The following is a 13,475-nucleotide window of genomic DNA, read 5'->3' as shown; positions in this document are numbered from 1 at the left end:
TCCTACGCAAGAACAAAGAAAAGGAGATATGAAAATTTTGTGAGGCATCCAGGTATTCAAACAATTAAATTCCTAGGGCGCACACACGAGTCTAACATGGCTAGATCAAACACAGGTAAAAGACTAAGGCTTCCTTGAACAATCATAACCACATTATTAAAAAAAGGCGCATTAATAAATAGATGATCCGTGACAAGAATCAGGAAAACACAACTACCAAAGAGAGAGGGGGGAAACACTTCCGAATGCACTTACCATGCCAGAAGCAAATAGGGAGACAGACGGCTCCTTCCCGGCACAACCGCTTTCTGATGCGGGGCCGGGCGGCGGCGGGAAGTTGGGGCTGAAAACCATCAGGTCGCTCTTGCCCGCGCCGTCCGTCACGCACAGGCTCCGGCTCTGGCGCTGCGAGTACGACCAGCTCCCCACCTCGCTGGCGCACACCAGCGTCGCCGGCCCGGGCCCCGACAGCACGGCCGCCCGCGGCGCCCACCGCGACGCCCCGTACAGCACCACGGCCAGCAGGAACAGGCTCGACACCGCGCAGATGGCCACCACCAGCCACACGTTCGCCGACGCCGCCGCCGCCGCCGCCGCGTCGCCCTCCGCGCCCGCCGCCGCACGCAGCCCCGGCCCCGACGAGCCCGCGGCCGCCAGCGCCGCCTCGGCGCCCTCCACCAGCGACACGCTCAGCGTGGCCGTGACCGAGCGCGCCGGCTCCCCGTGGTCCCGCACCACGACGACCAGCCGCTGCCGCGGGCCGTCCGCCTCCTCCAGCGCCCGCGCCGTGCTCACCTCGCCGCTGTACAGCCCCACGCGGAACGGGCCCTTCCCCCGCGGCTCCCACAGCTCGTAGCGCAGCCACGCGTTGTAGCCCGAGTCCGCGTCCACCGCGCGGATCTTCGCCACCACCTGCCCCGCCGGCGCCCCCCACGCCGCCCACGCCCACAGCGCCCCCGAGCCCGGCCCCGACGCCGCCTCGCCCGCGGCCCCGGGGCCCGGCCCGCCGCCGGCAGGAGGCAGCAGCGCCGGCGCGTTGTCGTTCTCGTCCACCACGAAGAGCTGCACCGTCGCGTTGCCGCACAGCGGCGGCTCCCCCGCGTCCACCGCCCGCACCTCGAACTGCAGCACCTGCAGCTCCTCGTAGTCCAGCGGCTGCAGCGCCCACAGCCGACCGCTCTCCGCGTCCACCGACACGTAGCTCGACGCCGACCGCCACACCCCGCCCGACACCGCGCCGCCGCCGCCCTCCGCCACCGAGTAGCTCACGCGCCCGTTGCCCGCCTCGTCCGGGTCCCGCGCCCACAGCCGCGCCAGCTCCGCGCCCGCCGCGTTGTTCTCCCGCGCCAGCACCGTGTACACGGCCTGCGCGAACGCCGGCGCGTTGTCGTTCACGTCCGACACCGGCACGCGCACCCCGCGGCTGGCGCGCAGCGGCGGCGCCCCGCCGTCCTCCGCCCGCACCTCCACCTCGTACTCCGCCACCCGCTCGCGGTCCAGCGCCTCCCGCAGCACCAGCGAGTACGAGCCCGCGAACGTCGCCACCAGCCCGAACGGCGACGCCGGCCACACCGCGCACCGCACGCGACCGTTCGCCCCCGAGTCCCGGTCCGACACGCTCAGCAGCGCCACCACCGTCCCCACCGCCGCGTCCTCCGGCACCGGCACCGACAGCGACGTCACCCACACCTCCGGCGCGTTGTCGTTCACGTCCAGCACCTCCACCACCACCTTGCAGTGACCCGACAGCGGGGGGGAGCCTTTGTCTCTCGCTTCTACCGTTATCTCGTAACTATCCATTTCTTCGTAGTCTAATTTTCCTCGAAGTCTGATTTCTCCTCTGTTTTCGTCGATAGTGAGCATTTCTTTAACTTTTGTCGTGACGTGCCTACCAAATAAATACATAATATTACTATTGAACCCTTCGTCCAAATCCGTGGCACTGAGTGTGAGTAACACAGAACCAGGTTCTGAACCCTCTAAGACTTCCACTTTATATACCGACTGGTTGAACTGGGGCGCGTTGTCGTTCACGTCCAGCACCGAAATCACCAGCTCCACCGTGCCCGTCAGCGGCGGCCGGCCCCCATCACTCGCCGTCAGCACCAGACGGTGCACAGCCACCGACTCGCGGTCCAGCGGTTTCGTTAAAACAAGAGCCAGAGACGCGCTCTGGTCCTTATTCCCCTGATGTTCAAGAGAGAAGTGCTCGGTGGGGCTGAGCGCATAGGAGAGCTGCGCGTTGGCTCCGGTATCTGCATCCGACGCGCCCTCCAGCGGGAACCGGGACCCCGGCACCGAAGATTCCGCGATGTTAAGGGCTTCTTCGTTGACAGGGAAGAGCGGGGCGTTGTCGTTGATGTCGGTGACCTCCAGCTCCACGTGGAAGACGCGCAGCGGCCGCTCCACCAGCACCTCCAGGCGCAGGGCGCACGGCGCGCTCTTCCCGCACAGCTCCTCCCGGTCCAGCCGCGAGCTCACCACCAGCGCCCCGCTCGCCCCGCTCACCTCCACGCTCGCCCGCCGGCCCTGCGCCACCAGCCGCAGCCGCCGCGCCTCCGCCTCGCCCGCCTCCAGGCCCAGGTCCTGCGCCAGGCGGCCCACCACCGTCCCGGCCTTGGCTTCCTCTGGCACCGAGTAGCGCACCTGCCCGCCGCCCAGCGCCCAGGCCGCCTGCAGCACCAGCACCCGCACCGCGGGCGCCCACCACACGCCCATCGCGCCCGCCGCCCTTCCCGCACGAGCCCCGCTGCTGCCCGCCGCCGCCCGGCTGCACGCCTTAAGGCCTCCCCGGCAGGCGCGGGGCGCTGCAGCCGCTCTCCGCCGCACCGGGCCGGGCAGCCTGCCGCACCGTGCCTCCCGCTAACGGCAGCTGTCACAGCAGCTCGGGGCGGAGCTGCCGCCCTCCCGCCGACTCGCAGCCAACAGCGACATCTGGTGTCCGAGCTCGGCCCGCAGCGGCGCTCCGCGGCTGGAAAGCCGGGCCGGGGCTCCGCCCGCTCGAATGACAGGCTCCGCCATTCCCCTTCAAAATAGTCCCCTTCGTCGGAAACGGTGGTAGGCCCTTCTCTTCTCTCGCCGTTTTTTTCCTCTCTCTTCTCTCTTTTCTCTCCTGTCTGTGCCTCGCTTCGTTTTTCACCCTTTTCTCCCATCTCGCTTTGCTTATCTCTGTCTTCTGTGTCCTCTTCCTTTTCTCTCTTCTCTCCTTTCCCTTCTCGTTTCGCTTTTATATCTCTTATCTCTCTCTCCTTCTTTTCTTTCCTCTCCCTTCTGCTTTGCTTTTCTCTCTCTTCTCTCTCCTTTCGCTTCACTTTTCTCTTCTTCCTTCTCTCTCATAAAGGCACTTTAGTAAATATGTATTTCCCAAAACGTTTCCAAATACCTACATTAACCCAGGAATCACACCTGGGCAAGGTCTTCACCAAAAAAAGCCTGCCCCACTTCCGATCTTCTGACTTCCTCTTCCTTACACGTTGATGAGAAGGCAATAACTCAGTTTCTTAATTTATTTCTTTCTTTGCAAAGAGAGTTCAGATGCTTTCACTAGAGATGATCTTGAGATTCGCTAGAGATCATTTGATCTTCCATCCATGGAAAGTACTCGGGTCTCCAGAAGACATAGATTCACACGGAATTTCTTGTGCCTAGTGCAGCAATTTGCTAAATTTCCTACTTTTTCATTACTTTGTCACAGTGATGTTGCTGAGCAATCACACACATTCTCCTTGGGTTTGATAAAGTAAATAATAGAGCGAGGCCAGAATGGTTTTGCCTTTTGAAGTACAGGTCCAACCTGAGAAACCATCAATGCATACAAATTCCAAAGATTTTCAATTCATCAGTGACTCCCTAACTCTACGTGTCAGTCTAAACATAATTCACATGGCACAAATCCTCTCTGAAGGGTGAAATAGCTCAGGGAACCTGCACACTCTAGTAGTCTTTTTGTGTCTTGGTAAAGTATTTCTAGTATGTTTTATTCCTCACTCATACCTGCACAATGAATGACATGTTCTTTCTTACCTTTTGGGGCAGGTAGGCACTCACAGGACAGCAAAACAATGTTCCCACTACTGATGGAGATGAGTCACTGCAGGATACAGTACAGTCATCCACCCATGATATAACTGAAGCCAAAACAAAAGTGTTGCGCCACTGCTCTGGCAAGGTACAGTCTTACATGTTCCCAGGCTCCACCTCCATCCACTGACATAAACAGATCAGGGACCCTTCTCTACACAACTACAGGCACTTGCTGTTACCCTGTCATGCAGGCCAGGCAGCAACACAAACCAGATGATTTCACACAGTAGCGAGTTGCTGGTTCTACCACAGAAGCATCAATGAGGCAACAGGATGTCAAAACAAAATTAAGATACCAAATGCTAAAAAAATCTAGGTAGGTCTGTTGACAGGTCATCTTTAATCACACATGATGCTATTTTAACAGTTGTCTTGATTTATTTCCAGGTCTCCGTTGTCAGGGCCAAGCTCAAGGATCACTATTCACCATGTCAGGGAAGCAGGGCTGGAAAAACAAATAGTTTTTGTCCAGCCTCTCAGTTCCCTCCTGTATTGCCAGCATTTCTCTTTCAAATTCTATGAAGATGGAAACAGAAATTGCACCTGAAACCTCACAGCATTCTCTCGAGGTAAACCTCATCTTAAGTGACTGTAAGATGGTGAACCACAGTGATCGCAAGGTCCAAAAAAGTCTGAAATCAAATAGTCAACACTATTTGGTTGCATGACACTTGCTCACAGTTACTGATATATCTCCTGAGAAAGGCAAGCTAAGCCACGCTATCCACAGGGGACTCAGGAGTTTCAGGTGTCATCCCAGTTCATAGTCACATGAGCATCATAAAGCATATACAACATGAGACACAAAGTAACAGTTTATTTTAAAAAGCACTCTCAGGAAGGGGTGGGGGAGGGGTGTGGAGAAAAAGAAAGAAATGCAAAGCCTACCACTGCAAGGTACATAGAAGTAGCAGAGTCAGGAATTGTAGGTGAGGTGCCTCTACAAATATATTCGCCCACTAAAAAGAAGTCCTCTAGCAACACATCTTGCCTAATATAGCACTATGGCTGCACGATTTTCACACCTACCTTGGTTCATGCTCTTCTGCTGTTAAGTACTTTGTGTTAGAAACTACATTTACATCATACTCAGAACGAGGCAACATGAAATGCTTCTACTATCTTTTCCATGTCCATAGTAATTCTGTAGAACTTCACAAACAAAAAAAAAAATATATACCACACCAGGTGAAGAGAGAAGAACATGGAGTACCAACTGTGAGACCTTGCAGGATCTCCCTTTCAAAGGAATATAAAAAAGAAGGACAGACTTCTGATTAAGGAAAGAATGGAAACCAGCACTTCACAGCAGGCAAAAGCAAAGAGTTCACTACAACTGTCCTTCGTGCAAGATAGGAAAACGCACAAAACTGAAGACAGTCGATACAAAATGAAAAAAGGGTGAAAGAGGCACTTAGAGTTGTGATTAACTACACAGATGGCACGAAAACTAAACCTGATAATATCAGCAACATCATAAGGTCAACACTGCAGTCGGTCAGAGATCTTTGCCAGGAGCCACACCATTTAATAACTCATTAAAACATCACAAAAAAAGTAATGGAGAGTGATGTAACAAAGGCTACAGGAGACATTACCCTACCTAGCAGAGTTCAAATAGAGGTCTGTGGGACTAAATGCAGAAAGAGTTGATGACCTCGAAGAACTAGGTGGGAAAATGGCAAAAGACTTTCCATACAGCACACTGCAAAACTGAGCAAGTGAAGGAAAAAACGCAGCTTCAACAGAGACAATGACTGACTCTGAAATGATGCATTTGGCAGAGGGAAGACAGTGACATCAATGTATCAGCTCCATTCTTGTGCCAATCAAAAGGGTAAGACTGTGAAACCACAGAAAAAAACTTCATTTCATCGAGCTTAGTGGAAACAGAAGGTTCACCAACACGTTGAATATTTATTGTAGGTCCTCCCCTTCTCAAGACAGTGAGAAGACAGGACACCAGGAAGAGTTTCAGAGGTGGCCAGCAGGATAAACAAAGATTTAGGACAGCTTCTGTTTGATGAGCATTTTTTCATGTTAAAAAATATAAAACTATAAGGGAATTCAACAGAGAGCTTCAAAGCAGAAGAATGTATTATGAAGTACTATGAAGTATGACAGGGAATAAAGACATGAAAAACTAGATGGGATAACACAGCAAGAAAACCCACCCAATAGCAAGATGTCCACTTGTGAGGATGAGTTTGGACTGGAGAGTTCCACACATCCTTTAAACCACAACTTTTGTTCTCATCTCCTTATTCAAGTAAGGCTTCTCTACAAAAAGATACGAGGTGCTAACGAAAAGAGCAACCTACCCTGTCACATCACAGACACATATAAAAGAGTAAATGTTCATGTGAAGCTACTAGCACTGAGGACGTGACACTATAGAAAAGGGGTGCAGAACGAATCCAAGCAGTTCTGATCCTCAGGAAAAGCAAAAAGAGGCATAAAAAAACCTGTAGTGGTGTAAAAATTACAGAACTAAGAAAACAGCAGAGAAACTGCAGTCCGAAGTTACAGAGTAAAGACCGCCTAGTACCGATTGCGCTAAGGCACCGGGGGCTCAGCCCGGCCACCGCCACCGCCGGCCAGGGGGGCGGGCGACAAGGGCGACAGAGGGGCAGGGGCGTCGCGGAAGGGGCGGGGAAGGGGGGGGCACTGACCGTGTCCAGCAGAGCGGGCGGCTGCGGCTGCGTCTCCTTCGCCGCGGGGCCGGGCGGCGGCGGGAAGTTGGGGCTGAAAACCATCAGGTCGCTCTTGCCCGCGCCGTCCGTCACGCACAGGCTCCGGCTCTGGCGCTGCGAGTACGACCAGCTCCCCACCTCGCTGGCGCACACCAGCGTCGCCGGCCCGGGCCCCGACAGCACGGCCGCCCGCGGCGCCCACCGCGACGCCCCGTACAGCACCACGGCCAGCAGGAACAGGCTCGACACCGCGCAGATGGCCACCACCAGCCACACGTTCGCCGACGCCGACGCCGCCGCCGCCGCGTCGCCCTCCGCGCCCGCCGCCGCACGCAGCCCCGGCCCCGACGAGCCCGCGGCCGCCAGCGCCGCCTCGGCGCCCTCCACCAGCGACACGCTCAGCGTGGCCGTGACCGAGCGCGCCGGCTCCCCGTGGTCCCGCACCACGACGACCAGCCGCTGCCGCGGGCCGTCCGCCTCCTCCAGCGCCCGCGCCGTGCTCACCTCGCCGCTGTACAGCCCCACGCGGAACGGGCCCTTCCCCCGCGGCTCCCACAGCTCGTAGCGCAGCCACGCGTTGTAGCCCGAGTCCGCGTCCACCGCGCGGATCTTCGCCACCACCTGCCCCGCCGGCGCCCCCCACGCCGCCCACGCCCACAGCGCCCCCGAGCCCGGCCCCGACGCCGCCTCGCCCGCGGCCCCGGGGCCCGGCCCGCCGCCGGCAGGAGGCAGCAGCGCCGGCGCGTTGTCGTTCTCGTCCACCACGAAGAGCTGCACCGTCGCGTTGCCGCACAGCGGCGGCTCCCCCGCGTCCACCGCCCGCACCTCGAACTGCAGCACCTGCAGCTCCTCGTAGTCCAGCGGCTGCAGCGCCCACAGCCGACCGCTCTCCGCGTCCACCGACACGTAGCTCGACGCCGACCGCCACACCCCGCCCGACACCGCGCCGCCGCCGCCCTCCGCCACCGAGTAGCTCACGCGCCCGTTGCCCGCCTCGTCCGGGTCCCGCGCCCACAGCCGCGCCAGCTCCGCGCCCGCCGCGTTGTTCTCCCGCGCCAGCACCGTGTACACGGCCTGCGCGAACGCCGGCGCGTTGTCGTTCACGTCCGACACCGGCACGCGCACCCCGCGGCTGGCGCGCAGCGGCGGCGCCCCGCCGTCCTCCGCCCGCACCTCCACCTCGTACTCCGCCACCCGCTCCCGGTCCAGCGCCTCCCGCAGCACCAGCGAGTACGAGCCCGCGAACGTCGCCACCAGCCCGAACGGCGACGCCGGCCACACCGCGCACCGCACGCGACCGTTCGCCCCCGAGTCCCGGTCCGACACGCTCAGCAGCGCCACCACCGTCCCCACCGCCGCGTCCTCCGGCACCGGCACCGACAGCGACGTCACCCACACCTCCGGCGCGTTGTCGTTTATGTCCAGCACCTCCACCACCACCTTGCAGTGACCCGACAGCGGAGGGTTGCCCTGATCTGTCGCATCCACTTGCAGGCGATACAGACCAACATCCTCAAAGTCTAAGTCACCTCTAACATGGATCTCTCCGCTGTTTCTGTCGATCCTGAAAACCTCTCTTCCATCTTGAGGGAACAGATTCTGGAGATAATACAAGACGTTCCTGTTCGTACCCTCGTCCAAATCGACGGCGTACAGCTTGATCACTGAAGTTCCGCTTTCAGTGTTTTCCGGCAGCTGCACTTTATACACCGACTGGTTGAACTGGGGCGCGTTGTCGTTTGCGTCCAGCACCGAGATCACCAGCTCCACCGTGCCCGTCAGGGGCGGCCGGCCCCCGTCACTCGCCATCAGCACCAGACGGTGCACAGCCACCGACTCGCGGTCCAGCGGTTTCGCAAGAACCAGGAACAGGGACTCACCGTCCTCATCGGCTTTTTGCAAATCCAGGGCGAAATGCTCGTTGGGGCTGAGCGCATAGGAGAGCTGCGCGTTGGCTCCGATATCTGCATCCGACGCGCCCTCCAGCGGGAACCGGGACCCCGGCAGCGTGGTGAATTCCGCGATGCTGAGGTTTTTGCGGGCGGCGGGGAAGACCGGGGCGTTGTCGTTGATGTCGGTGACCTCCAGCTCCACGTGGAAGACGCGCAGCGGCCGCTCCACCAGCACCTCCAGGCGCAGGGCGCACGGCGCGCTCTTCCCGCACAGCTCCTCCCGGTCCAGCCGCGAGCTCACCACCAGCGCCCCGCTCGCCCCGCTCACCTCCACGCTCGCCCGCCGGCCCTGCGCCACCAGCCGCAGCCGCCGCGCCTCCGCCTCGCCCGCCTCCAGGCCCAGGTCCTGCGCCAGGCGGCCCACCACCGTCCCGGCCTTGGCTTCCTCCGGCACCGAGTAGCGCACCTGCCCGCCGCCCAGCGCCCAGGCCGCCTGCAGCACCAGCACCCGCACCGCGGGCGCCCACCACACGCCCATCGCACCCGCCGCCCTTCCCGCACGGGCCCCGCACGGCTCCCCGCCGCCGCCCGGACGCGCCCGCTCTGCTGACCGCACCGCGCCGCCCCCCCCGCGCTCACAGCCGGGCTCTCCGCCGCACCGGGGCGGAGCCGACGCGCCGCTCCGCCGCCGTCCCTGAGCCTGCAGCGACACCGTGTGCTGCTCCGCCGCCTCGCACGCTCCCCGACAGCGACCGCGGACCCGCGCCGGCCAACTCCCCGCTCGCTCGCTCGGCTGCTCCCCCCGCCTCTTCCTCTTGCTGTCCGTCTCCTCACTGCCTGCCTTTGGCTTGCATGCCTGCCTTCCTCCTCTTCCTCCTCTTTCTGACGTTTCATTGCGTACGGTCCCCTTCTTTCTTCCCACAATTCCTTTTCTTCCCTTCTCTTGCCTCGTTCCTTTCTTCTCTTTCTGCTCTTTTCTCCTTCCGCCTGTTCCGCCTCCTCCTTCTCTCCCTTATCCGTTTCGTTCTTGCCTTCCGTGCCCTTTCCTTTACGCCCCTTTCCCTTCTTTTTCCACCATGCCCCCTCCTTTACCCCCCGCTGGCACATCGCCAGTCCCCTCACCGCCGCGGCGGTGGCCCTCAATGCCGGGGCCATCAGCGCTAATTGCGGACCATCAGCGCTAATTACCGGCCACCGGTGCCGGAGAGAGGGACACTAACCAAGGCGGAGGCTGTTAGGGACCGAAGCCGTTCAGCGTCTACAGGTGATGTCGTCCCGTGCTGGACATCTTCTCATCAGCCCTTCCCTTCTTCCTTGCTTTTTACTCCCATAGTTTCCTTCCTCCTCTTTCACCTTCCTTCTGCGATACTCCTGCAAGGTAACATCGGCGCGCCCTGGTCATCTGCTTAAATGGTTTCTTCGTCATTCTCGTCTTTGTCATCTTTCTTCCTTCCTTCCTTACTTCTTCTTTTCCTCTCTTTCCTCCTTTCGTTATCTCTCCCTTTATGTCCCTCCCCGCCTTTCTGTGTCCAGCAATCCAGAGCGATCGGGCATGCTAATAAACTCATCCATCTTATCATCCTTTATCTTCTTTCTCTCTGTTGCTTGCTTCGTTCTCGTTTCCTTCACTTTCTCTACATTTTTCCTTCCTTCCTGCTCTTCTTCCTCCTTCTCGTCCCTGTCCTCTCTTTGTCTCTTCCTTGGCTCCTTTACCAGTATCTTTTCTAGATGACTACATCACCTTCACCCCATGCAGCACGGACATGCCCTAAGGCATGAGCTCCCATTCCTCTTCCTCCACCTTTCATCAAGCCTTGCACAGCGCCTTGGAGCACCCAGGATGCCGAGCTCCTCACCTCCATTCGGCATGCAGAGATAACGGCGGTGATGCTGGTCATCTCCCATACCATCTCTTCCTTCTTTCCATTCTTTCTCTCTTTACATGCTTGCTTCTTCCTTGCATACAGTCCTTTCTCTCCCTCCTTTCTCACTTCCTCTCTCTTCATCTTTTTTCGTTTTCCTCTGCTTTTCCATCCCCTCCTGTTTCTTTTTTTTTACCTGACCTGCCCTACCCTTGCTTCCACATTGCTGCTTCCATATTTGTTTCTTCTTTTCATTTTTGCCTTTAACAAAATGTTTTCTACATGCCTACACCGCGCTCGATATCAAGGATGAACATGCCTTTTCACAAGAGCTCTCATGACTCTTCCCTTCTGCCTGCCAGCCATCCGGGTGGGGAACGTCATTCCTGCTTTCCTCCAGTCTACGCAAGACAGGGGCGCTTCCCCTTCACCACCTCTCACCTTCAGGAAGGAGGACACACTCTGCAGCCCCAAGTCCTCTCAAGGAACCAGCAAACAACACAGCAAGGCCATCACATGGCAAAAACAGCTCTGCCACATCAGAACACAATCCACCGCCATCAGAGACAAAGGCCCAAGGCCCAGGTACTCAGACCTCCATGAAACTGGCTCCAAAGAGTTCAGGAAATCCAGGGCAGTCTTCCCTTCGGGAAATCCAGCCCAGCAAACAATCCTCCAAGACGGCTGAAAAAGCATGGCGCAACCCCAGCTCCCAAGCACTCTCCCTGCACCTCGATGAAGAGCTGGGTTTTTTTTTCCAGCTGCTCACCATGTGTCAAGCCCTTGCCTCTTCTTGCAGGCAGGCACGCACTGCCAGAATAACGCTCCAAGAACCTTGGTACCCATGAACTCCATCATTAATGTGAGCCACGCGTCACTCAGCCAAACAAACGCCACGAAGGGAAGACCACAGAGGTTTGGATATGAAATCCCATCTATGCTAAACACATCCACTCCCAGAAACGCACTGGGGTCCTCCCCATCTGTCCTTCTGCCATCGGCTCATGCTGTTCCTGCAAGCAGCAGAAGCAGGAACAAAAGCAGGTGGCGGTGCTTTGCTGTCCAAACATATAGGCATTACGATCCAGGACACATTTGGTTGACCCAACGTGAAGGTACCACGACTGAACGGGAACAAAAGTATCTCAAACACAGCCTCTTTAGGTACAAGAAACTCACCTGTAGAATTCGTGGTTGCTTCTTCTGGAAAAGAAACATTTTCAGGACAGGCCAGTTGGCTCCGAGAGACATTTTATCTTACAATTAACAGTGATTTCTGTCAAGAAAGAAACTACTATGGTTCTCTAAAAGCTTTGAAACCGCTCAACAGTGCGTAGTGCTCCATTATGTACTGCTATCACAGCGGAAGCAAGAGGGAGACGTGAAAGCCAAGGACATTCTGTGAATGTCAACCTCAGCTCCAGAGAGTGGGAAAAGCAACATCTTACACTGATGGCCAACCACCCAAATATCTGCAACCTGACAGCTGCAGAACTCAGCAGGCTGCATCTCACCAACCATTACCAACACACTGCCAATGAGAGAGAAGAAAAACACAAAAGGGTGGGAGGTTTTGGTAAGAGCAGAGAAGAAAACCAAAGGGACCCATTTCACTGTACTGAAACCCAAGGACTGCACACATCTTGAATAGAGAGAGAACTTCTTCTCCTGCCTAGCAAGACTCAGAGCAGAAAGATAACACAGACACATTCGGTGAAGGGTGGCTCCGTGACCAAAATGTGCAAAATTTTCCACTTGAGCAGTAACATTCCATGTCAAAAGAAAGGAACTAAAGGCATGTCTATCATGAGACTTAACAATCAGTAATACCACAAAGATCACCAGTGCCTTACCATATGTGGAACTTCTGGAGGTCCTGAGAAGGTTGTGGGAAAGTAGCAGTGTGCGCTGGGAGTCTTCTCAAGGATTTCTACTGGAATATACTCTGTCCTGTGCCATGGCAAATGTCATCTCCAGGGCTGAGCAGACATTCTCCAGTCCTTCCACAATGACACAGGCCGTGTTCAACCCAGCATCTCCATTCCCCCCAGGCAACCCTCTTCCCCGCTCAAAGTCACCCTCACCCTTAACACATGACCAGGCCCTGCTCGGTGCCACTAGCAGGATCACAACTACAAGACCCAGATACTGCTCTAACCCAACACCACGCCCCAGCTCTAAACCCCACTCTGAGCACAACCCAGGCGTTTGCACATCCTCACCTTCCCTCACAACTGGCAGAAAGAAACTATGGAGGAATGCAAAGCCACACAGTGCCTGGCAGACTCTTCCCAGACACATGAACTGCACCCGGAAGCCTTCTGCCCCTTCTCAGCAATCTCCAATGGAAACACCACAGAGCTGCACGTTTTTAGAGTGTCTGTGATTACAGCTGGGACACCTCAGATCCCACTCTGCAGGGATTCTATTCCTTGAGAGAACCACACCAAAGGCTGAAACGCAAGCACACCCAAAATACCAGTTGGGTGGGAGAATTTCCACGACACAACACCAGAGCTGTGCTGCTGTGCTGCTGTACAGGGTTTCACGTCTACGTGCACGTATCAGAATGAGTCAACACTGGCAAGAGGACACACCATCTCTGCTGAGACCAGACGAGCAGGGAAAGTTGAGCACCCAAAGCCACACACACCTCCTTACCTCCCTGTTAAAATCCTGCCTGAGGAGGATCGAGGAACCAACACGGCAACATCAATGGCTGTGGAAACTCCTGTGGATGACCACTATTACACAAGGACAGCAGACGGAATCTGCCTGGATGCTTTGTGCCTTTTCATCAATTTCATATAGAAATGGAGTTCTTAAGGATTCTGCGATCAGAGCTCTGACACCTCTGATCCCACTCCACACAGATCTTATTCTTGGACAGAACCACACCAGAGGCTGAAGCGCAAGTGATCTCACCATGTCAACTGGGTGGGGGA

At 57.0% G+C, this 13,475-nt stretch overlaps 2 protein-coding genes across 2 annotated transcripts in view; both read right to left on the bottom strand.

The window, feature by feature from the left end:
* Positions 1 to 6,737, bottom strand: part of LOC101919764 (protocadherin alpha-2-like) — a 92,728-nt gene extending 85,991 nt beyond the window's left edge. Inside the window, exon 1 of the mRNA XM_055813210.1 lies at positions 256 to 6,737. Coding sequence (XP_055669185.1) covers positions 256 to 2,718 — 2,463 coding nt within the window. The 5' untranslated portion in view covers positions 2,719 to 6,737. The remainder of the gene's footprint in view (positions 1 to 255) is intronic.
* The window catches only part of LOC129785095 (protocadherin alpha-2-like), a 117,134-nt gene that overhangs the window by 85,991 nt on the left and 17,668 nt on the right, over positions 1 to 13,475 (bottom strand).

This window comes from Falco peregrinus, chromosome 8 (genome assembly GCF_023634155.1).
Source record: "Falco peregrinus isolate bFalPer1 chromosome 8, bFalPer1.pri, whole genome shotgun sequence".
Classification (NCBI taxonomy): domain Eukaryota; kingdom Metazoa; phylum Chordata; class Aves; order Falconiformes; family Falconidae; genus Falco; species Falco peregrinus.
The sequence above is the reverse complement of the archived record's forward strand: the minus strand, read 5'-3'. Positions and strand labels throughout refer to the sequence as shown.